This window comes from Corythoichthys intestinalis, chromosome 4, assembly GCF_030265065.1.
Source record: "Corythoichthys intestinalis isolate RoL2023-P3 chromosome 4, ASM3026506v1, whole genome shotgun sequence".
Lineage (NCBI taxonomy): Eukaryota > Metazoa > Chordata > Actinopteri > Syngnathiformes > Syngnathidae > Corythoichthys > Corythoichthys intestinalis.
Window position 1 is genome coordinate 24,541,326 of NC_080398.1, and position 23,033 is coordinate 24,564,358.

Consider the following 23,033-nt stretch of genomic DNA (forward strand, 5'->3'; position numbering starts at 1 on the left):
AAAAGTTTGAAGACGGCTCACCGAAAACAGGTTGACAATTTATTCGTCGACAATGGTCAAAAACAAGGCATAAAACAGACAATGGAGGAACAAGTCTGGATCCAAAACAAGGCTACATAGAAAATGTTTCCGAGCAGCGAAATCTGTGTTATCTCAGTGTCCAGTGTTTTTAAGTCCGTGGTAGAGTAGGCCGGGCCAAAGGTGTGTCCAGGCATTGCTTTTGGGACCTTCCCCCTGTGGCTGGTTTTGGGCGGTTTAGGTTCGTGCGCAGATGGGACGTGGTTGCCACAGCGACTGACGCTGGTCTTAACGTCCCAAGCGCCCACTATCAACTTTGTTATCCTGGCTGGCGCTACTTGTTTTGGGAGAAAGCGCGCTGGTCTTTGTCCTGATTGCCAGAGTTGGTGCGTCAATCTTGCTCGTGATGCACACGTTGGGCTTCTGTGATAAGATGGCGTTGTGTATCTATTCTGCTTCTTTAAACTATGGTGTGCTATTTATTTTATATTAGGTGTATTAGAGTAGTGCAGTCCTACAGTAAATGTGAGAAATGATTCTATTCCCTGATTAATTATATTACGTGTGTTCGAGTAATGCAAACAGTTAGACGGTGCCTACGAGAAACGGTACCATTTTGCCATCTCCCCCTCAGGAGCCCCGATAAGGGCCCCACTTTACTGTGTTCAAGAGCATGGAGTGAAGTCTGCCTAAACTATAGTTAGATGAATGTGTTAGACTAATGCAAACAATTATATAGTGTGTGTGAAAACGGTACCTATTCCCTTCATTGGGCGCATGAAAAACATATGCTACAGCATACACACTAACATGCGCGCTAGTTTGCGCTTTTTTTTTTTTTTTTTAATGTGTAAAAGGCAATGGGAGCAAAACTAAGTTCAATTATACTTCATTAAAGAATTTAACAAAGTACTCACATCAATTTTAATCAATCCACAAAGCCATTAAAGTCCTCATCTTCTGTATCCGAAATGAACAGCTGGGCTGGGTCTCCATCAAACACAGCAGGACACAAATAACCGACATAGATAGTCCCTATTTAGTTTTATATTCAAAGTTTATATGGATTGATGGCATGTACAAATATACAGATAGTTTGACCCGACTCTCAGCTGTGTAAGCAATCTTGAAATATTGCTCATTTGGAGCACAGAAAGAAAACTATTCTCAGGCCTATTTTTCGCCTGCCCTATTTATTTATTTATTTATTTATTTATTTTATGACTGTTGTCAAGCTCGCCTCTTCCCTAAAACCCGCGATCAAGCTAGGTGCTAACGCCAATGCACAGTTCCATCGCTAACGTGTGCCCTGTCTCTCTCGCTCTGCTCACGTAATTGCTGCATGAATTCCGATTCCGGGGACTTAACAGTTCAGACCACAGCCATATTCTGGAAAAATGTGGCCCAGATCGGATTTTAACCACATACGAAAGTGACCTTGATCGGATTTGAAATGGTCCACTTTTATGCGACCTGTCCCATTCAGACCGTCAAGTTAACGCCTGACTCGAGTCGTAAAAACACGAAAAAAATCGGATTTGTGCATTAAGACCTGCGGTATGAACTTTGTGTAGTTTCTCGGAGAATAAGTTTCTCCTAATCTTCTTGACGTACAGCACATACTCTAACCTACTTTTGTTAGCTCAGCAGTCAGCATGCGTGACTGCCAAGATGACAGTGTGGAATTGAATCCTTGTCGAGAAGGCAAAGAAATAGAAAAGGAACGCACCACCATCCAGACTGCATGGTTACACGTGGATTACAGTGTACAAAAAAAAAAAAGACATTAAAATTTCAACTACAAAAGCACTATACCATTTTATGTGTATTTCAGTTTTTCCTTTTTTTTTTTTTTTTTTTTTTTAATGGTAAAATTCTTCCAGCTACAAAACTTACCAGGTTATTTTTTTTACAGTGTGCGAGAACTGGAACCTATTAAAACATATATTATAAATAGGGCTGTCAAAATTATCGCGTTAACGAGCGGTAATTAATTTTTTAAAAATTAATCCCGTTAAAATATTTGACGCAATTAACGCACAAATGCCCCGCTCAAACAGATTTAAATGAGAGCACAGTGAAAGGTGTACTTGTTGTGTTTTTCGGAGTTTTGCTGCCCTCTGCTGGCGCTTGGGTGCGACTGATTTTATAGGCTTCAGCACCCATGAGCATTGTGTAAGTAATTATTGACATCAACAATGTCGGGCTACTAGTATATTTTTTGATTGAAAATTTTACAAATTTTATTAAAACGAAAACATGAAGAGGGGTTTTAATATAAAATTTCTATAACTTGTCTTTTAAGAACTACAAGTCTTTCTGTCCATGGATCGCTTTAACAGAATGTTAATAATGGTAATGCCATCTTGATTTATTGTTATAATAAAGAAATACAGTACTTATGTACCGTATGTTGAATGTATATATCCATCTTGTGTCTTATCTTTCCATTCCAACAATAATTTGCAGAAAAATGGCATAATTTATAGATGGTTTGAATTGCGATTAATTACGATTAATTAATTTTTAAGCTGTAATTAACTCGATTAAAAATTTGAATCATTTGACACCCCTAATTATTAGGTAAAAAAGAGTTTGGGAAAAAAAAAAAAACACAAAGGCATGATAAACAACAAGAGGTTGTAAAAGTACTCGTACTGTGTAGGTACCTTCCATCGCATAAATTTTCACATCTCTGGCAAGAGCAGTGTGTCATTAAATTGAGGTTCTAAGCTTTTTGCATTTTTAAGGCCAAATTATTATTGCCGCTTCGAGCACCGCACCTCTCCGCTCTGCTGCTATCAGAGCGGTTGCCCGGCGACATTATTGTGTCTCTGGCACATACGCCGCATCTGGTTGAAGTGAGAGTGTACCTAAAAAAAAATCAATTAAAAAGCAGCGATTGTTCCTTTCTCATTCTATTTGAACACCCTCACCTGAAATTAAAAGTTTTACATGATGAGCTCTTCAGGTTGATTATGGCGGAGGCCCTGTTGAGCCGGTTTACCCCCTCCAGTTTCGGATTTTACGCTGGTCCTGCGACATGGCTTGCTAATTATCACAACGAAATTAAGTTGATTTCACCCCCTCACTCATAATTCTCCACAGGAATAAAACTGAATAGGAATATAATCAAAAGTGTTCAAGTATTTCATTAAGGGCAAGCAGGTAGAAAAAATAAGCACTGCAGGAAGCGTTTATTAAAGCGTGTTTCAGCCAGGTATGGCATAATCACACACCTTGCTGAAACTCCACGAGTGGAAAAACAACAGATATGCTTCGACATGCCCGGATTGAAAATCTGATTTATACTGAACATCACTTCAAAGGTTGTGGTAATTGGTAAAATGTGACAAGCGATAGCGGAATCTATCGCATTCATATCAGATTGTGTATTTCCGAGACTTGGCTATAACTACAAGGTCCAGTGACGCATTTTATGGCACATAAAACAGTGAGAATGTATTTATCTGTAAATAATTATACGCTTGTGTTGTTCAGTAGTATTTGAAGTCACTGTCAAACTTGAATGAATATTCTTTTTTTTTTTTGTAGCAGAAAAAAGTAATTATCTGATGACAACAATCATTTTTTACATTCAAAAAGTTTGAAAATAAAAAGACTATACTCTAAAAGATGTAATTTTTCATCCTGAAAATATAATTTGAATCTTTTAAAGGGACACATGGATAAAAACCCTTGTAGTTCTTAAAAGATAACCGTTACTACGAGTTAAAATGCCGATGACAGCAAAAAGCATGTTTTTTGGATATTTCTCATGGTATTTTATGCTGCTGAATGAAAATGGATGTGTGTGGAAGCGATCGATTTATAATAGAGCTGTCGAACGAATTTTAATCGAGTTAATTACAGCTTAAAAATTAATTAATCGTAATTAATCGCAATTCAAACCAGCTAGAAAATATGCCAAATTTTTTCTGGAAATTATTGTTGGAATGGAATGATAAGACACAAGATGGATACAGAAACATTCAACATACGGTACATAAGTACTGTATTTATTTATTATAACAATAAATCAACAAGATGGCATTAATCGATCCATGGATAGAAAGACTTGTAGTTCTTAAAAGATAAATGTTAGTACAAGTTATAGAAATTTTATATTAAAACCCCTCTTAATGTTTTCGTTTTAATAAAATTTTTAAAATTTTCAATCAAAAAATAAACTAGTAGCCTGCCATTGTTGATGTCATTACACAATTCTCATGGGTGATGAAGCCCATAAAATCATTCGAAACTAAACGCCAGCAGAGGGCGACAAAACTCCAAAAAAAACACAAGTAAAAAGTGGGCATTGCACTGTGCTGTCATTTAAATCTGTTTGAGCGGGGCATATGCGTTAAATGCTGGCTAGGAGGCATGTTGGATGACAGCAGTGTTGACAGCAGGTGGCAGCAGAGGTTGACTGTCTCCCCCAAAGGAGAAGTAATGGCCAAATGAAGCTTCATAAAGCTTTGCAGCCAATAGGTTCAAGGCTTCATGGTGGTTCATTTGGTCTTTTAATGCCGCTGTCAAATAAAGTGTTCGCATCTTTTGGTGTAAATATCCCATAATCAGGAACGGTCAGGAACGCTGTTCCGGTACAAGATTCAGGGCTGGAACGCAGTTCCGGTAAAAGATTCAGTGACGGAACGCTGTTCCGGTATATGGTGCTTTGATTCTGAAAATATGACGGCAACTGTCAAAACGCTATATTAAAAAAACAAAAAAAACAAAGCTGCCACACATGCATTTCATTACAAAGAGAAAACAATCTACCAGCATCAGATTTGCATTCACAAGTGTTAACAACAAGCATAATTCCACCGATATTTTTTATTTATTTTATTCCACAGCCGGCATGGAGGTTTCACCAGCTGCTGCAGTTATCTGAGTCTGACGATGACGAGTCACGTCAATGTGCGAATGCACGCAGCAAAGCAAAATGCCTGGATTCATTTATCCGTTCAATTGGCTGACATACTGAGATGTGATCACCAGCGTTAGCTCTGATTGGTTCAAATGTGCATGTTTTCTGAAACAGCAAAAAAAAAAAAAAAAAAAAAAAAAAAGAAGGGACAATGCAACAGAAAATGGATCAAAGCTTCAAGAGCAAGGAAAGAGTTAAGGAGGCTTATATATCATATCTAGTTTATCGCTTATTTATCATATTTAGTTTTATTTGCTCTGATGGGGAGGTTCAGAACGTCTTAGCTGTCAATGTGCACTTTGGACCTATATTTGTTCATTTATGTTAGGCTACTTATTCATTTGCGTATGATTTAAAAAAGTCAATGTTTGCGCAATCTTAAAAATATATTCCATTTCACTCTGCATAATATGTCATTTGTACTTATTTTTCTGAATGTATGTTAGTTAATGTATGTATGTATGTATGTACGTTATTTAAAAAAAAAAAAAGAAGTAAATGTTTACATTAACTTCAATATTAATATAAATACATCTTGTGTTCCTAAGTAGTTAAAATTGAGAATTGGCATTTAGTATATAAGGAAATGAGGAGAAAATAATAATTAGGAGATGGAGGTTGGGGTTATAGCTGTTTTTGTTAACTTTTATTTTGCAAATCATCGAAAAAATAAATTTTGAATATAAATCAGTTTTTGTGTGTGTTATACTGACCAAAACAGTTTTGTTTGCATTTCGGTATTTTTGCACCCCCCCCCAAAAAAAACAAATAAATAAATAACATTTCTGGCTCCGTGGCGACCTTCATGTTGGGGAGTTCCAGCAAGAAATTCTAACCACTTTCACCCCCTGCCCATAATACAGTACAGTGAGTACAGCTGCGGCTGATAGTCCAGTGCGTCTTATCTATGAACAAATGCCATTTTCGTGTCAAATTTGGTGGGTGGCGGCTTATCGTCAGGTGCGCCCTATAGTCCGAATATTACGGTCCAGTACGGTTTTTCTCCTCTTGAAAAATATTTTTGTCTTGGAGAATTTGGATGTTTTTGGTTACTACTGTTTTGTTTTTAAAATTGCCTTTTTTTCCTCAATGAAAAGAATAAGGTTGCAATCCTGAACAAAAGTATTTGTAATGTTTTGTCAAAAAGCTAAGTGTGCTTATTTCTGTAAAATTACAATCATACAGTACATATATAAAAAAAAAAAAAACTTTTGTTTTCATTCCATTTAGTGTGGCCCTAATCTGTTTTACCATGAATGGGCCTTATTTCACGCTTTACAACACCCACACAGACACAATAAGTTGCCTTTAAAGGCGTAAACAAAAAAGCGAAGGCATACATCCCTGTAATGGTGGGCTCGGAAGAGTTTACTAATCACACTCCCTCGTGGCATCCATCACAGCTGCCCAGACATGACGAGCCGATCAGTCACTGTCACACATTTGCAGCCCCTCCGCACACACACAGACACACACGACTCTGTGCCCACATGGCAATCATGTGACGCATATATTTTTACCCCACCTCATTAAGAGTATCATTATGTATGATTATACCTGCCGGCTTCCCATGGAGGCTGTACGTAGGTGGCCCATGTTGATCACACTAATCAAGGCTGAAATATGTGTGGTTTTATGCCCCGTTGCGGGGGGGGATCTGCGGAGCTTGATTACGCCCAGATGGATTCTCATCTCACTATGATGAGACACTAAGCATCAGTCACAGTCAAGTGATGCATTAGCAGCAAATCACTTTAATGAATATATATTATTGTGACCTCTCCGTAGACTGTGCGCTGTTGTGTTTTTTTTCCCGTTCCCCTCTCACGTGGCTACCATCCCCTTTACCCCATTATTCCTTATCCGTCCTTGGCCTTTTCTGCAATCACGAAAGCTATTAAGTCACCTCCTTGTCTAGCCTACCTCCTTTGTCTCCCTGACGTTCTCACCAAGTCTATCCATTTGGTAATCTGTGGCCTGGTTTTACGTCAAGCGACGCAGGGGTGGTTTTGTTTTGACTCGCGAGACAAAATTTAAGATATGAGCACATGAGGTGCCGGGGGCTATTTAATAAATCTATTCCTGATCTTCTCCCGCGATCACGTCTAGCATCTGTTAGCCACATTAGCCTGATAGCGAGGCGGAGCATAGGGGGGTGCTGAGGGTGCGACAGCACCCGAGCCTGCAGAGGGCCCTGTCAGGGAAGCTCAAGTTTGAACTCCGAGATGAGTGTTACCTCGACAGCTAGATTAGAAAAATAAATACTACCACAACCATGGATTGATTTTTTTCGAAGGTTTTAGTACAAGAGCTCTTGGGTACAGACGCGGAATAACGCACAAAGTGCTTCTCCGCATGTGGACAAAAGAGAGATACAGGGCATCCCTCTATTTATGGGTTGACACCATAGAAACGAAATCGAAACTTAGTAAAAACATCTCAAGTTACAGAAAAACATCTCTCATAGTGGAAAACCACCTTAAGCTGTAACCTTGAATCACCAGCTGTGGCCAGGAAGAAGTTTGATAAGCCACAGTTGCTATATTGTATTCATTCAGGGCATATTGGAAAACAACAGGAACATGACAGTCCATAATTGGGCATATTGACTCCGTCTACAATCGTCAAGGCTATAAGAAGGCCCACTCAAAAAGATTACAACAGATTATTTTAACAATGATACTCTATGCTATAATGTTCTCATGCAAGCATAACAAAAGCATTCAACATATAATATACTGTATAATGGTTGTGTTTTAAGCATGAATAAATTCTCTCACAGGCCCCATTTGCGGGCGGAAAGCGGGCATGCTTGGGCAAGGGGAGGGTCAAACAGAAAGGTAAGACAATGTGCAGAGCTGTAATATTGTGTTTAAGTGTTAATATTCAGTGAGGCAAATAATTAAATTCGGTTCAATTCAATTTTATTTGTATAGCCCTAAATCACAACAAGGTTGTCTCAAAGGGCTTTGCGGAGGCAATATGATACACAGTCAGAAACAGCAAATGAAGTAAATAAAGTTGAATTAAAAAAAAAAAAAAAAGTAAATAAGTATTTAGTCAACCACTAATTCTGCAAGTTCTCCCACTTGAAAATATTAGCGAGGCCTGTAATTGTCAACATGGATAAACCTCAACCATGAGAGACAGAATGTGGAAGTAAAACAACAAAAAAATCACATTGTTTGAGTTTTAAAGAATTTATTTGCAAATCACGGTGGAAAATAAGTATTTGGTCAATACCAAAAGTTCATCTCAATACTTTGTTATGTACCCTTTGTTGGCAATAACGGAGGCCAAACGTTTTCTGTAACTCTTCACAAGCTTTTCACACACTGTTGCTGGTATCTTGGCCAATTCATCCATGCAGATCTCCTCTAGAGCAGTTACGGTTTGGGGCTGTCGTTGGGCAACACGGACTTTCAACTCCCTCCACAGATTTTCTATGGGGTTGAGATCGGGAGATTGGCTAGGCCACTCCAGGACCTTGAAATGCTTCTTACAAAGCCACTCCTTTGTTGCCCTGGCTGTGTGTTTGGGATCATTGTCATGCTGAAAGACCCACCCATGTCTCATCTTAAATGCCCTTGCTGATGGAAGGAGATTTTCACTCACAATCTCTCGATACATGGCCCCATTCATTCTTTCCTTTACACAGATGTGTAGTCCTGGTCCCTTTGCAGAAAAACAGCCCCAAAACATGATGTCCCCCCCCCATGCTTCATAGTGGATATGGTGTCCTTCGGATGCAATTCAGTATTCTTTCTCCTCCAAACACGAGAACCTGTGTTTCTACCAAAAAGTTCTATTTTGGTTTCATCTGACCTTAACACATTCTCCAAGTCCTCTTCTGGATCCTCCAAATGCTGTCTAGCGATCCGTAGATGGGCCTGGATGTGTACTTTCTTCAGCAAGAGGACACGTCTAGCAGTGCAGGACTTGAGTCCCTGGCGGCGCATTGTGTTACTGAAAGTAGCGTTTGTTACTGTGGTCCCAGCTCTCTGTAGATCATTCACTAGGTCCCCCCGTGTGGTTCTGGGATTTTTGCTCACCGTTCTTGTTATCATTTTGACGCCACGGGGTGAGATCTTGCATGGAGCCTCAGATCGAGGGAGATTATCAGTGGTCTTGTATGTCTTCCATTTTCTAATAATTGCTCCTACAGTTGATTTCTTTACACCAAGCGTTTTACCTATTGCAGATTCAGTCTTCCCAGCCTGGTGCAGGTCGACAATTTTGTCTCTGGTGTCTTTGGTCTTGGCCATAGTGGAGTTTGGAGTGTGACTGATGACAGGTGTCTTTTTATACCGATAATGAGTTAAAACAGGTGCCATTAATACAGGTAACGAGTGGAGCCTCGTTAGACCTCGTTAGAAGAAGTTAGACCTCTTTGACAGCCAGAAATCTTGCTTGTTTGTAGGTTACCAAATACTTATTTTCCCCTCTAATTTGGAAATAAATTCTTTAAAAATCAAGCAATGTTGATTTTCTGTTTTTTTCCCCCACATTCTGTCTCTCATGGTTAAGGTTTACCCATGTTGACAATTACAAGCCTCTTTTTTTTTTTTTTTTTTTTTTAAGCCCGGATTCAATATAATGGCATTCAAAACAACATACTTCACAGTATTTTATTTTTTACTTGCTCTTATTAATATGACGTACAATACATTTTTTGGGACAGTTCTTTTGTATTTAGAGGTACTTAAAGGGTTAATTCCGACTACATCGCCAGCGTAGGAACAGAACTCGTTCGTTACACAGGGACGACCTGCATCTCTAATCCCACCCCCGCTTGCAGGAGGGGCCTGCAGAAAATTTTCCACCAGCACTACCACTGCCCCACACATTCAATTCAATTTCAAATTTAGTGTACATACTCTCATAATGCTGAGCTATGATCATGTGTGAGTCATGTCTTCTTAAGAAGCTACTCAAATCTTATAGACATTAGCAAACGTACATTAAGACAATCATAAGAAAAATCATAAGAGCAGAAAGAGTGAATTATCGCACATTATGGTATCCTCATACTACAATATCATACTGACAAACAATAACAGTTAACACAAGGTACACAAAAAGAAAGAAAAAAAGAAAAAAAGAAATACTTCCCTAGAACAGGAGAATTTATAACCTAGGTATGTTGGAATTTTTATATGTCACATCAGATGATCGTGTTTAAGGGCCTGTGAAAGTGTGAGGGACCTGCGAATAATTATCCACTAGGACTCCCTCCCACCAAACATTCATCTCGAGGGGCCCATTTATACTAGTCATCGCACCCAGGCCCTGTTCACATATGTTCCGCCACTGCTAGCTGGCATTTGGTTGTAAATGATCGCTACCACCCTCCCAATCTAAATGGATTGGACGTCTATCACCGTCAACTGCAGCCAATAAGTTAATCATGTCATTGTTTTTTGTTTTTGTTTTTTTGTAGATTTTAAATTTGTGATGTGAGTGTTTTGAGTTGGGGTCACAGAACTAATTTAACTTTTATGTTACGGCAGCACTATATTCAAACTCCCATTACAACTTATGGAAAATTTAGAATTTTCAATGGATCTACCAGGCATGTTTTCTCCATGGAAACGACGAAACGTGTATTTTAAACAACGATATGACTTTAGCTGAAAGAGCATATAATGTCACACTTAGACAAGATGAGCGGACTCAGATGCAGAATTCAGTCTTTTAATAACATAAAATGGTCAGAGGTAAGTACAAACTGAGGGCGCTCCAGCAGGAGGAAATAACGGCCTATGAAACAAAAATAATAAAAACGGGAAACAAGAGAGCCAGGCAAAATGCACTGGAGTTTACAATTACAACAAAGGGCTATGCATGAGGCACAAAATAACAAAGAGCTATGGCAGAATACTATGAACAACTCACAACTTAGAATATCTCTGGCTATGGACTGGCTTTGGTGGCAACGAAGGGCGAAGACACTTTGGCACGAGACTAGGGAGTGACAAACAATTTAAGCATATGAGGAATAGGGCACAGGTGGGAACAATAGGTAATCATAATCAGAGACAGGTGAGAAAGCAGGACGGGTGAGTGGTGGAAACAGGAGGGTGAGGCTTCAAAATAAAGCAGGAAGAGACAATATACCAAGACGTGACAACCCTCACCCAGGCGTGACATACGACAGGAGAAAAAAAGTCTTAAATAGCATTATTATGTGAATTAGAATCATATTTTGAGACGATTCGACTATATCCAACAATTTAGCAAAGCGCAGATGACGAGAAATTAGCCACACCTACCATTATAGGGCTCTAGCGTCCCCAACTGGTGGATTACGTCAGCGGGTGAATGGGCTCATCAGTTTTATTACTCAGAACGAGGAAAACGCGACGAAGAGAGCCGCAAAATGTCATTGTTTCAGTCTCTCTACGCCAATATTTTTACAGGATATTCTTTTTATCCAGGTATTTTTCCCCAATAGCTAAATAAATGGCTTGAGAAGGACCAGTCAGCCCGTCGAGCGGGAACTATTCACAACGTGGGAAACGGGACGACGAGAGCTGCAAAATGTCATTGTTTCTGTCTCTTTACTTCAATATTTTTACAGGATATTCTATTTATCCAAGTATTTTCCCCAATTGCTCAATAAATGGCATGGTCATGACAAATAACAGTCTTGTGCTAAATGGAATATGAAATAATAAAAATGCACTTATTCAGGACGACATGGCAAAATTACTCCATAATGGTCAAAACTGTCGACTTCACCTTTACTGTCGCACCTCCCGAACGATATTTTATGACATCTAAATCGGACATATGTCATTTCCCTTCCCCGGCTTCGGAGAATGTAAACAAACCAAGAGGCGTGACAGCTCGCCGACATGCTAACCCGAACTGAGTGATGTTTCAAAGTCTTCGAAGCGGAAAATCACACGTAACTAGCCCGGATTATTTGACATGACGACTGGGTTGTCGATTGTCTTCGCAGATCGGCAAATCGCCCGGCGGAGAACAATTTACAGTTCGTTCCCCGGAGGAGGGCGGCTGCAGTTGTTGTGCAGCTAACGTGCAGCTAATGTGCACGAGGAGAGCTTTTTATATGCCTATCAATGATCAAACGTAAGTAGTCCTTTATGTAAAGAAAGTTTGTAGTGTTTACTTTGTAATCGCTGTATTAATATTTGACATAATACAAAACAAGATGTTTACTCACTTCCTCGTAAGTCAAATAGTCCCACAGTAGTAGGGCTTGGCCAATATCCACGGTGAATGGGAACCTTTTGAAACTCCAAAAAGGCGCACACGCCATTCCCTCATAAAGCAAGATTTTTCTGCAGCCGCTTGGCTGGCGTGATGCGAAAAATAAACTTATTAATCCGCAAAATCAGCTGAATCCTTAGTCCTCATACACAACAGTACCGCTATTTAGTGAAGAGGACGCCTTCACCCGTACACGTCACAGCGCCCTCCTCCTCAATGCAAGACCGAAGCTGGAAGTCACTCATTTTCATGGCGCGGGATTAAAAAAACTAAATAAATATAGCGATCGCTTCCAACACATCCAAGCGGTCCATATCATTCAGGAGCATAAAATCCTGCGTGTATTATGAAATAAACATGCTTTTTCGTGTCACATGCACTTTTATTAAAGGCCGCTAGCTAAAAGTTGTGTTAGCATATAATGGGAAAACTCCACCATTTGTTCCACTTACTTCTTGTTCCCTGTTTTTTCCCTATCTTCTTTCGCAGTTATGGGCCTGCATTTAGGTACCAAGTTGCAGTTGGAGTGCCTGTACAACGAGGCTTCTCAGGTCCAATATGCCAAGTGGGAGTACCAGAATAAGAGTCGGCTGTTACGGTCGAAGAGCAGCAGGCCCGGCAATGTTACGACCACTTTGCCCTTACCCGTCACAACCGACATGGAGGGCAACTACACGTGCACCTTACAATTTAAAAACGGCCAGACTATCAGCGCCAGGCATTCCGTCAAAAAGCAAGGTATCACTTTTGTAGTGGTTGTTGGTCAACTTCTTAAAAAATTAATACTGTTTAGGTCAGGCATGTCCAAAGTCCGGCCCAGGGGCCAAATGCGGCCCGTGGTCAAATTTCATCCGGCCCCCAGCCTCTGTCATAAAATCAATAACGTCTGGCCTGCACACAGACTTAATAAATTGGTCAGCAGTACTGCAACCAGCCTATGAAGTAGCTTACACACGAAATGCTGCTCCTCATTTACTGCTTTGCTTAGCCAAAACTACACCAGAGGAGGCAAGATGGATATTTAGAATTTCTTTAAACCTAAGCTTTCAAACGCTACCAACAACAACTTCAACAGCTGATTGAACTCGAACAGTATCAAGATGTGTGTATTTGATACACTGCCAATGGGTTTTCTCATTGTGAGTGTATCAAATACTTGTTCTCCCCACTGTACAGTATTGGCCAAAAGTTTGGAGACACCTCAAAGGTGGATACTTTGAAGAATGTAGAATACAAAACCTGTTTTCAGTTATTTCACTTTTTTGCCATTCCACATGTTCGTTCATAGTTTTGATGTCTTCAGTGAGAATTTACAATAGCAGTGAAAATATATAAAACGCAAAAATTATGAAGTGTGTCCAAACTTTTGACTTTCGTTTCAGTCTTCAACATGCTTCTCCCCGCAGTCCCACAAATGTAAAACTCCGCCTACGATTACAAACTCTTAACTATAAAATGTACATAATTACACATATTATAAAGGCTAGTTGCTGGCTGTCTCGTTACCTGTCGTCTTGTTTTGAGTTTTTTTCGCGACGCGTTGTGCTTTAATTCCAGGTGCTTCCTTGTTGAATTGGATGTCGAGTACAGTATATAGCGGTCGACAGTCCATCTGAGCCAGCGCAGAGTTTGCAACGCACGGAGATATTTTTGTCATCTTTACTGGACGGATATGTGAAGTAATGGCTGTATCTCCAGTGAGCAAATGCAGCCGTTTGTTGTATCTCTCAGGCTCCTTTACTGTTAGTATCCTGATAGGTAGCCAGGCTATGTGGCAGACGGTGCGCATACAGCATGGTACTGCACGTGACCTGTTTTTTTCCGATGAGAAAACGTGAGATGTGATGTCACTCCCAAACTCAAATGCGGTATTTTCTATTCAAATGCTCTTCGTACATGACCACAGTATTCTTCATTCTACATACATTATGAGGCAAAAACAAAATAGTAACGCACAGTTACTGAGGAAACTAATTTTAATCGGATTACTGGCTTGGAAAAACTAACGCGTTAGATTGCTCGTTACTGAAAGAAAGCAATCAGATTACAGTAACGCGTTACTTACGCGTTACTGACAATACTGGATTTCAAACATAACTTTGACTTTAACACAGCTATTTTTTGCTTTAGTTACAACCCAAACATCTGAATAATGTTTTCCTTTTACAAAATATAATACAGAACAAGACAAATAGAGCTTTTAATAGCAAAGTAACAATTTATTTACACATAACTAACTGAAAGATGACGCTGTTGTGGCCGAGATGACGTCGTTGTCGCCGCGTCAGCCGCGTAAACTTTTCCCTCATTGTTGTCTATCTCACAAAGATGGATTATTTTTTAGTCTCTGCGGGGTCTGCTCGGCGAACCCGCTGCACTGGTGGTCCCAGTCATTATGCTCGGTCGTCCAGCGCCTGGCATCCCGGGGGTCCTCTCGGTTGTTTTGTTCGGTCGTCCGCCATCTGGCATCATGCCGCCAGCGCTCCGACCCTTTTTCCCCGGCCGTTCATTGCTGTTGAATCGAGTTGCGGGTCTTACAAAATGCGCTACTGCCCTCCAGTGGCCAGTTTTATTGCTTTAAAATGGGTTTGGAGCTTTGTTCTTTGTTTCTCAGATAGATCAGAAGCTATAGGTGCTTCTTGTAAAAAATAAAAATAAAAAAAACGCAAAAGACAAAACTATTATTATTATTAAATTATAAGTTTCAAACATGTTACTGTCCCGAATGATTTTAAAAAAAGAATAAAGCAGAAAAATGCTTGTCTTTATTAAATGCTTCATTGAGTGAGTCCACTCAAATCCCCTCAAGGTGCTCACTTACACACAATGGGTTGCTACAGCAACTGTTTAACAAGTTAAACGATAGTTGACGTATGCGGTGCTTTGAAGTTTCGGCTTCTATGCATCTCTGGCAAGATTGAACCTTAACATCTGTCAATCGTCGTTAACTTTAAAAAGCAACTCCAGTGCACTGCCTGACCTAGAAAAGCGGCAGGAGCGAGAGTGAGAGACTATGTGATCGGATCGGGACAGCGCTATAAAATACTGCATTTATTTATTTATCTTTTAATTGAAAAAAAATCTGTGATGGACTCAGGGCGCGAAGTTTGAAGCACCAAGTAGTCACTGTATTTTATTCTATGGGGAGGTTTAAATGGCGACTCTGCGACACCAAGACGCAATGACTGTGTTGCGGAATGGCCTCGCCTTCATATGGTGTCGGCAAAAACGGAAGGCGAAGACGCAAACCACTGAATACGGGCTCCAAATTGGAAGGATTCGATTGCAGGGGTTTGGGGGGGCTTGTTCCGCATCCATATCAATGGAACGCTCCCACGCCGATAACGTCAGCACTCACACACGTCACATTGGGCGTGCGCAGTGGTGCTACTAAACATTAAAAACAGCAAATATCGCCATATTTGGCATTTGAATGTCGGCTTTAATTTATTTTCTATAATATTTTTTATTTAAATATGTGTTATGTTTTCATTTTTGTGCCTTATGGAGCAAAAGAAAAATGCCACTGCTTGGAGTGGGCTGGTATATTGTTTTCCAGGCTGAGGAGGTTGTTGGGGTCAAAGTGCATCATTGGCTGTCGCCTTGTAAATCTGCACTGCCCCCTAGGGCCTGGCATGAATAATACATCGTTTTCATGCGGAATTGCAACATTGTTCGAGACGGAACCATACAAGCCCGTCGACAGGGCTTATGTTATATTTCTTTTTTGTTTAAATCATTGTCTGATTAAACATTATGTTCTACTCGATATATACTTAAACAATTTCACATATTAGATATTTCAAATATATTTTTTTTCCTTTTTTCACACAACGCCCCCACCCCCACCTCCCCTGTCTTAGCAGAGAATGGTTTGACCCCGCTCTGGCACACTCAAGGCTACACTATGTACGTGCCCTGAAGCGGGAAATTAAAATCTGTCATTGTTTTAAACTCTAAACATGGCGAGTCATCATAAATCGGGTGCGCATCTGGAACCATATAAATACACATTTGAAATTTTTTGTATTCTCGGCAGGGGTGAAAGTCGGCCAGAACGGTCAGGAACGCAGTTCCGGTGTAAGATTCAGGGCCAGAACGCAGTTCCGGTATAAGATTCAGGGCCGGAATGCTGTTCCGGTATAGACGGTGCTTTGATTCTGAAAATATGGCAGCAACTGTCAATACGCTATGTAAAGAAAAAAAAACATGCTAAGCTGCCACACATGGATTTCAGCTCCAAGATGAAAACAATCTACCAACATCAGATTTACATACACAAGTGTTAACAACAAGCATAATAAAGTGCTTGTGTAGCGTTTCCACCAATATTTTTTATTGATTTTATTCCATGGACAGCATGGAGGTTTCCCCAGCTGCTGCAGTTATCTGCGTCTGACAATGATGAGTCACGTCATTGTGCGAAGCGCCTGATCTCATTTATCCATTCAATTGGCTGACATACTGACATGTGATTAGCTCTGATTGGTTCAAATGTGCAACTTTTCTGTAACGGCAAAAAAAAAAAGCTTGTTGAATTGATGCGACAAAAAAAGGGCAATGCAACATAAAATGGATCAAATCTTTTAGAGCAACGAAAGAGTTGAGGAGGCTTATATATCATATCTAGTTTTATTTACTCTGATGGGGAGGTTCAGAGCATCTTAGCTGTCAATTTGCACTTTGGAGTTATATTTGTTGATTTATGTTAGGCTACTTATTCATTTCCTTATGATTTGAAAAAGTCAATGTTTGCATCTTCAAAATGTATTCCATTTCACTCTGCATAATATGTCATTTGTACTTATTTTTCTGAATGTATGTTACTTATATCTTTATTCTTAAAAAAAAAAGGAAATGTTTACATATAACTTCAATTTTAATACATATCTCATGTTCTTAACTAGTTAAAATTGAGATTTGGCATTTAATATGTGAGGAAATGAGGGAAAATAAAAATTAGGAGATGGAGATTGGGGTTATTGCTGTTTTTGTTTTACTTTTATTTTGCAAATCATTGGAAAAAATTAAATTTTGTGCGAAAATCAGTTTTTGTATGTGTTGTAGAAATAACTGTTCTAAAACAGTTTTCTTCGCATTTCAGTAGTTTAAGAGGTTTGACACCCCCCCCAAATAAATAAATAAATAAATAAGGGCTGTCAAAATTATCGCGTTAACGCGCGGTAATTAATTTTTTTAATTAATCACGTTAAAATATTTGACGCAATTAACGCACATGTCCCGCACTGTCCCATGTCAGACAGTATTCTGCCTTTTGGTAAGTTTTACAGCAAGGTTTTTTGTGCTGTTTAACAGCGAACTCTTGTGGTCGCTTTGCGACATGGTTTATTGCTTTCTTGCCAGTTCAATATGGCTGCATGACGTCTCGGGCTGACGCCTACGTTGTAATGTTGTGCTTATATGATCCTTGAACAAGATTTGTCCGTAAGTATGGTTGTTGTAAAGAATGTACATAATATGTTAGTAAGCGAAATGTTATATTTTTTGTATGAGACGCTTTTTGTTTATGTTTAGTGAACCTGTATACCATGCTAAGCTAACGTTGTCGCTAATGCAATGCTTGTGTACTTTTTTTTTTGTAGTTTCACTACGGTCTAAAGAGAACAATGGTTTGAGGCCATTTTATTAATAGATCAGATGAAAAAGGAAGAAGTCTGATTATTAAGGCGTCGTTCACTAGCTGTCTAGCTTTGGAAAAAGTAGACGCTTCGGAGTGAGGACAGCATAGACAGATTTAAATGACAGTAGAGTGAAATGCCCACTAATACCGTATGTTGAATGTATATATCCATCTTGTGTCTTATCTTTCCATTCCAACAATTTATTTTACAGAATATATATATATAATTTACAGAAAAATATGGCATATTTTATAGATGGTTTGAATTGCGATTAATTGCGATTAATTACGATTAATTAATTTTTAAGCTGTAATTAACTCGATTAAAAATTTTAATCGTTTGACAGCCCTAAAATAAATAAATAAAACTTCTGGCTCTGTGGTGAACCTCACGTCGGGGAGTTCCGGCAAGAAATTCTAGCCACTTTCACCCCTGATTCTCGGAGAGTCACCATGTAAACGGCAATTGTGACAGGCAAGTAAACAAGTAGGTAGCCAATTGTTAGCAAACTAACATTAATAGTTAAGTCTATGTTTCTAATACATGCTGTCAAATATTTCTTTTATAAATCGATCATGAACTTACCTTTTGGGCAAGCATAAGTGTCCTTGGTGATGGTTGACATTTAGTTGTTTACTGTATGTATGTAATTACGGGTACCCCACGCACAGCGTTTCTGCAATTTTTAAGTTAGAAAAAAGATAAATCATGACCACTCAGTACATTCCTATGCAAATCAAAGGCTGATAAACAACTTTTGTGATTTGAGGGTCCATTATAGAATGACCCACCTACACATTGCCTCAAATTAACCATCAAACTAATAAGTACAAATTACAGTGAAAAGAAACAATAAATGTAGAGTAATGGAACTAATAGAAACCATGTTTCTCATATTCGGAGACCAATTACTGTATATAGAGCCTGCCACTGTGAAGTACATTTCTCCCCGCATGTGCGAGACGTGAAAGGTCTGCATCCATTAACCTGTCAAAGTGTGCTAAAATCAGCCTTTATTCAATCTGCTGTTTATAACTAAAAACCCATTCATTTGGGAACAGTTAGTTCTCGTTGTTGAAATTGATGTTGTACGTCATTTTTTTTTTTTTTTTAAATCAAGGGCTAACAATGAAGCACAATAAACCAGGGAAACACTTCAGAATATTTTTAATTATATGAACAAATTTCACTAGACAAAATACTAACGGCAATCAAAACACACCTTATCTCTCGGGGGTCGCACTTTCTCACCCCGTGATGCGGTCTTTTTCTATAAAAATCTCAAATACTCAAAACGCTCAGCCTCCTCTTTTAAAAGACATAAAGGTCAGCGTCTTATCTCTCTCTCCAAGCTAATACGCGGATATAAGGAGACAGAACCCCAGGACATATCCTCCAACAATAACTAAATTATTCAGGCTTATTGTGTTGGTGGTGGAGAACAGGAGGATGTGACAGTTAAATGGATCCCCTCTGGTTGAGATAAGTCCAATGCATCACTTGGACCACAGGGCCCAGGGCTCATCATAATGCACGCCGCCACTACTGCAGCTCGGGGAGTAATGGACACTTTGAGTGGGATGAAGACGAGGGCGCTAGATGCTTGGTTTTATCGGAAGGGAGAACATCTAGAGATCGAGAGACAGATAATGGCGAGATTTTACGGCTTTTATGGGAAAACTTTTTTTTTTTTTTCGCCATGGAGGATATCATTTCTTTATCATGAAAACTGTCTACAATACATAAGATTGCTAAAAAAAAAAAAAAAAGTTGACACACCCCTGTTCAAATGCCAGTTTTTTTATGATATGAAAAATAGGGGCAACATAATTAATTTCAAAATTAATCACAAAACATTTTCACAATTCGTGGCACCTATTGAGTTTACAAATAAAGTACACGTACACATTAGGATTGCAACAAAAGCTTATTTTATTAGTCACGACTACTTTTGGGATTAGTCGACTACTCGCTTCACATACTTTACATATGAAAAACATTATTTACTGTTATATTACTCTTGGCTTTTCATTTTACACAGAAATATGCATAGGAATCAAAAGCTATACTCAAAAAGTTGGACTATGAATATTATGTAAAGCTGTAACTGTATCATAGTTTTCCAAAGCAAAAGCAGATACTGTATTTGCAAATATCAAATTTAAATTTGTCACCAAAATAACCATCGGCGTTCATTGAGGACTACAGTAATCAGAGAATATTTAGTGTTTGTCGTTTTTTGTTTAATATTTAAAAAATGATTAAATACATTTTAAAATTTTGAAAATAAATAAAGGGAATATTTACTTTTCATGTTATGCTTTTTATAAAAATACAAATAATAAATCAAATACATAGAAAAGAAAAGCTCGTTTATTCATTTAAAAAAAAAATAATAATAATAATAGTTAAAATTAACAGATAATTAATTGTGGTGACTAGGGTTGTTCCGATCATGTTTTTTTGCTCCCGATCCGGTCCCGATTGTTTTAGTTTGAGTATCTGCCGATCCTGATATTTCTCAATGCGATGGCTTTTTTTTTTTTGCTCCCGATTCAATTCCAATCATTCCCGATAATTTTTCCCGATCATATACATTTTGGCAATGCATTAAGAAAAAAATGAATAAAACTAAACTAAATTCAACATACAGTACATAAGTACTGTATTTGTTTATTATGACAATAAATCCTCAAGATGGCATTTACATTATTAACATTCTTTCTGTGAGAGGGATCCACGGATAGAAAGACTTGTAATTCTTAAAGGATAAATGTGACTTTGTATATTATGACTAAATATTGCCATCTAGTGTATTTGTTGAGCTTTCAGTAAATGATACTGCAGCTATTTAACTTCTGCCCAAATGCATGATGGGAAGTGCAACCATGACTGTGTGTAGGGGCACCAATTGATATATCTTCTCTGCGTTGGGAAAGAACATAGGGTGTTAAGAAAATGATCAACTACTACCTTTCTTCCCCACATTGCCTTCACGTTATTATTAATTTCTGAGAGAGGTATTGTAAGGCTTTAGCTACGTAAAAAATGGCTCCAAAGGCTGTCAAAATTCTTTCTACTCATTACACGCTGCCTTTTAGCGCTATTTATAGGTAAAACGGCGTCTTTATAGATTGAACGCGACAATGCGTGAGTGTGTCGTGTAGCGCATGGGTTAATTATCTAACGTGATTAATTTTTAAAAAATTACCGCCGTTAACGCAATAAATTTGATAGCCCTATTTTAAGCCAAAACTACTCTGGATGACTGTAAGACACTTTGTCTGTAACGTTAAATACAATTAGAAAACGATTTAAATGAAAAATATATATATATTAAAAAAAGGCATGTCTGATATTTTTTTGCTGATTCTGATACTTTGAAAATGACGTGATCGGACCCGATCGATTGGGACATCTTTAGTGGTGACTATTAAGAAGCTTAAAAAAAAGATGTGGACAATATTTGGTCAGTAATGTCGCTAAAAATATTAAAACAACACTAGGTAACTTTTCAACTTTTATAAAATATTTTCATAACATTTGTGATAATATGTCGACTGACAACTAGTTGGATGACACCACTTTTATATCTTCAAGGGGTCTGTATCGCTTTCACCGACACTAATTAACTTTGAGGAGAGTGGCAGGAACCCTGCCACACCCAAAAAAAAAAACTACAAATGTGCTGACTGCTAACATTAAGACTTCCAACGCAGTTTGGGAAGTTCCATAGACGCCAGAAATCTGCCATGGCTTCCCACTGGCTGGTTTAGGACACGGCAAAAAAAATCAGGCTAGAGGGCTGTCCATAATTCTTTGCAGACCTCGGACAAAACGCTGGACGCTTTGCTCGACGCAAGTTTGAAGCTAGCCACCATAGCTAGCTGGTTTCCACCCGAGGCTAGAACTCTCTAAGTGGCATCAAAAGTTGGACAGACCGCCTCGGAACCGTTTTATGCGTCGTCTGCGCCTCAACATTTGTATGATCAACATTTATCAAATGTTGATGAGCTGAAGATCCACATTCAAGCGTTCCATCTTGCATTGTTTATTTATTTTTTTCTCCATTAAACTAGACAAGAGGAAGTCAACAAGCATGCCCCAAAACCGTACAAACATAACGCCACACCACTCTAGTGGCTTGGCGGTGAATTACAGAGCAACGTGTCACCTGGCCGGAGAACAATCAAATGTCGAATGACGTAGTCGCTGCGCCGTCACCGCAACGGTGGAGGATAACTCAGGCTTAAGTCGAAATAGTGGTATGTCGAGCAGGATTTTCCCATAAGAATATATTATAATTCCATTACTTCATTCCACAGCCTGAAAACCTACAGTAAGTCCTTAATAAATACTGCTGGTACCATTACAAATGGCAACTAGGCCTGCAAGCAGGACTGAACAGGCCCTCGCAGTTTGGTCCAACTCGGACGGCACGCAGCTCAGGGTGGTGACGGATCGTCCCCCTCTAATCATCTCATGAGAACCTAACATGTTCAAAACCCATCTCTTTTTTTAGGGATCAGAAATATATTCACACACGTAGGAGAAAAACCCCTAATGAAGTGAGTCCTACAAAAAGGAGGCGCTACTGAGCAGTGAAGCCACGCCCTTATTCAAAACCAAAATGAATTTTCTCGGGGGCGGCAGGCCTAATGGATAATATTTCAATGCAGTCGTGTTCAGGCCGGGATACCTCTCATACGTGCCAGATATCAAAAAGACTGCACCTTGTATCAGGGAGTTATTAGTCATTTACTGAATTTGGCATGTTGCCCAAAAAATGGCCGACTATGGTAACTCGCCCAGGTCAGGCCCGTGAATAAAAACTCACCATTTTGATGCCTCAAGATCTCATTTGTCTCATGAACAGTCTCACCAATTTTGAGGAGGATCGAGCTAACTCCCTTGGCGCCAAGGTCTCAAAATGTGCACCCTGTAAATCAAAAAAATATTTCACATTCAATTAAAAATACCCGATTTCCTGTTGGGTTTGGAATATGGGTGCAAGAGACTTTTTGGAGCAGTTTTGCACAACATATTGACTCCCCAAATTTCATCACACTACGTTCAGAAAAATCTAATAGGAGAGTCCTTTTTGAAAAATTCAAGAAGGTGCCACTGAGCCATTCTGTTAATTTTTTTCTCAACATTGCAAAATTATCTAAATATACACGAAGTCGCACGTATGTGCAAATTTT

The 23,033-nt window shown here is 39.0% G+C and overlaps 1 protein-coding gene across 4 annotated transcripts in view; it reads left to right on the plus strand.

Annotated features, from left to right (window-relative positions):
- The window catches only part of g6fl (g6f-like), a 56,995-nt gene that overhangs the window by 14,879 nt on the left and 19,083 nt on the right, over positions 1-23,033 (plus strand). For all 4 annotated transcript variants that reach the window (XM_057833373.1, XM_057833374.1, XM_057833375.1 and 1 more), the window contains one exon: positions 12,677-12,925. In XM_057833373.1, coding sequence (XP_057689356.1) covers positions 12,677-12,925 — 249 coding nt within the window. The remainder of the gene's footprint in view (positions 1-12,676; positions 12,926-23,033) is intronic.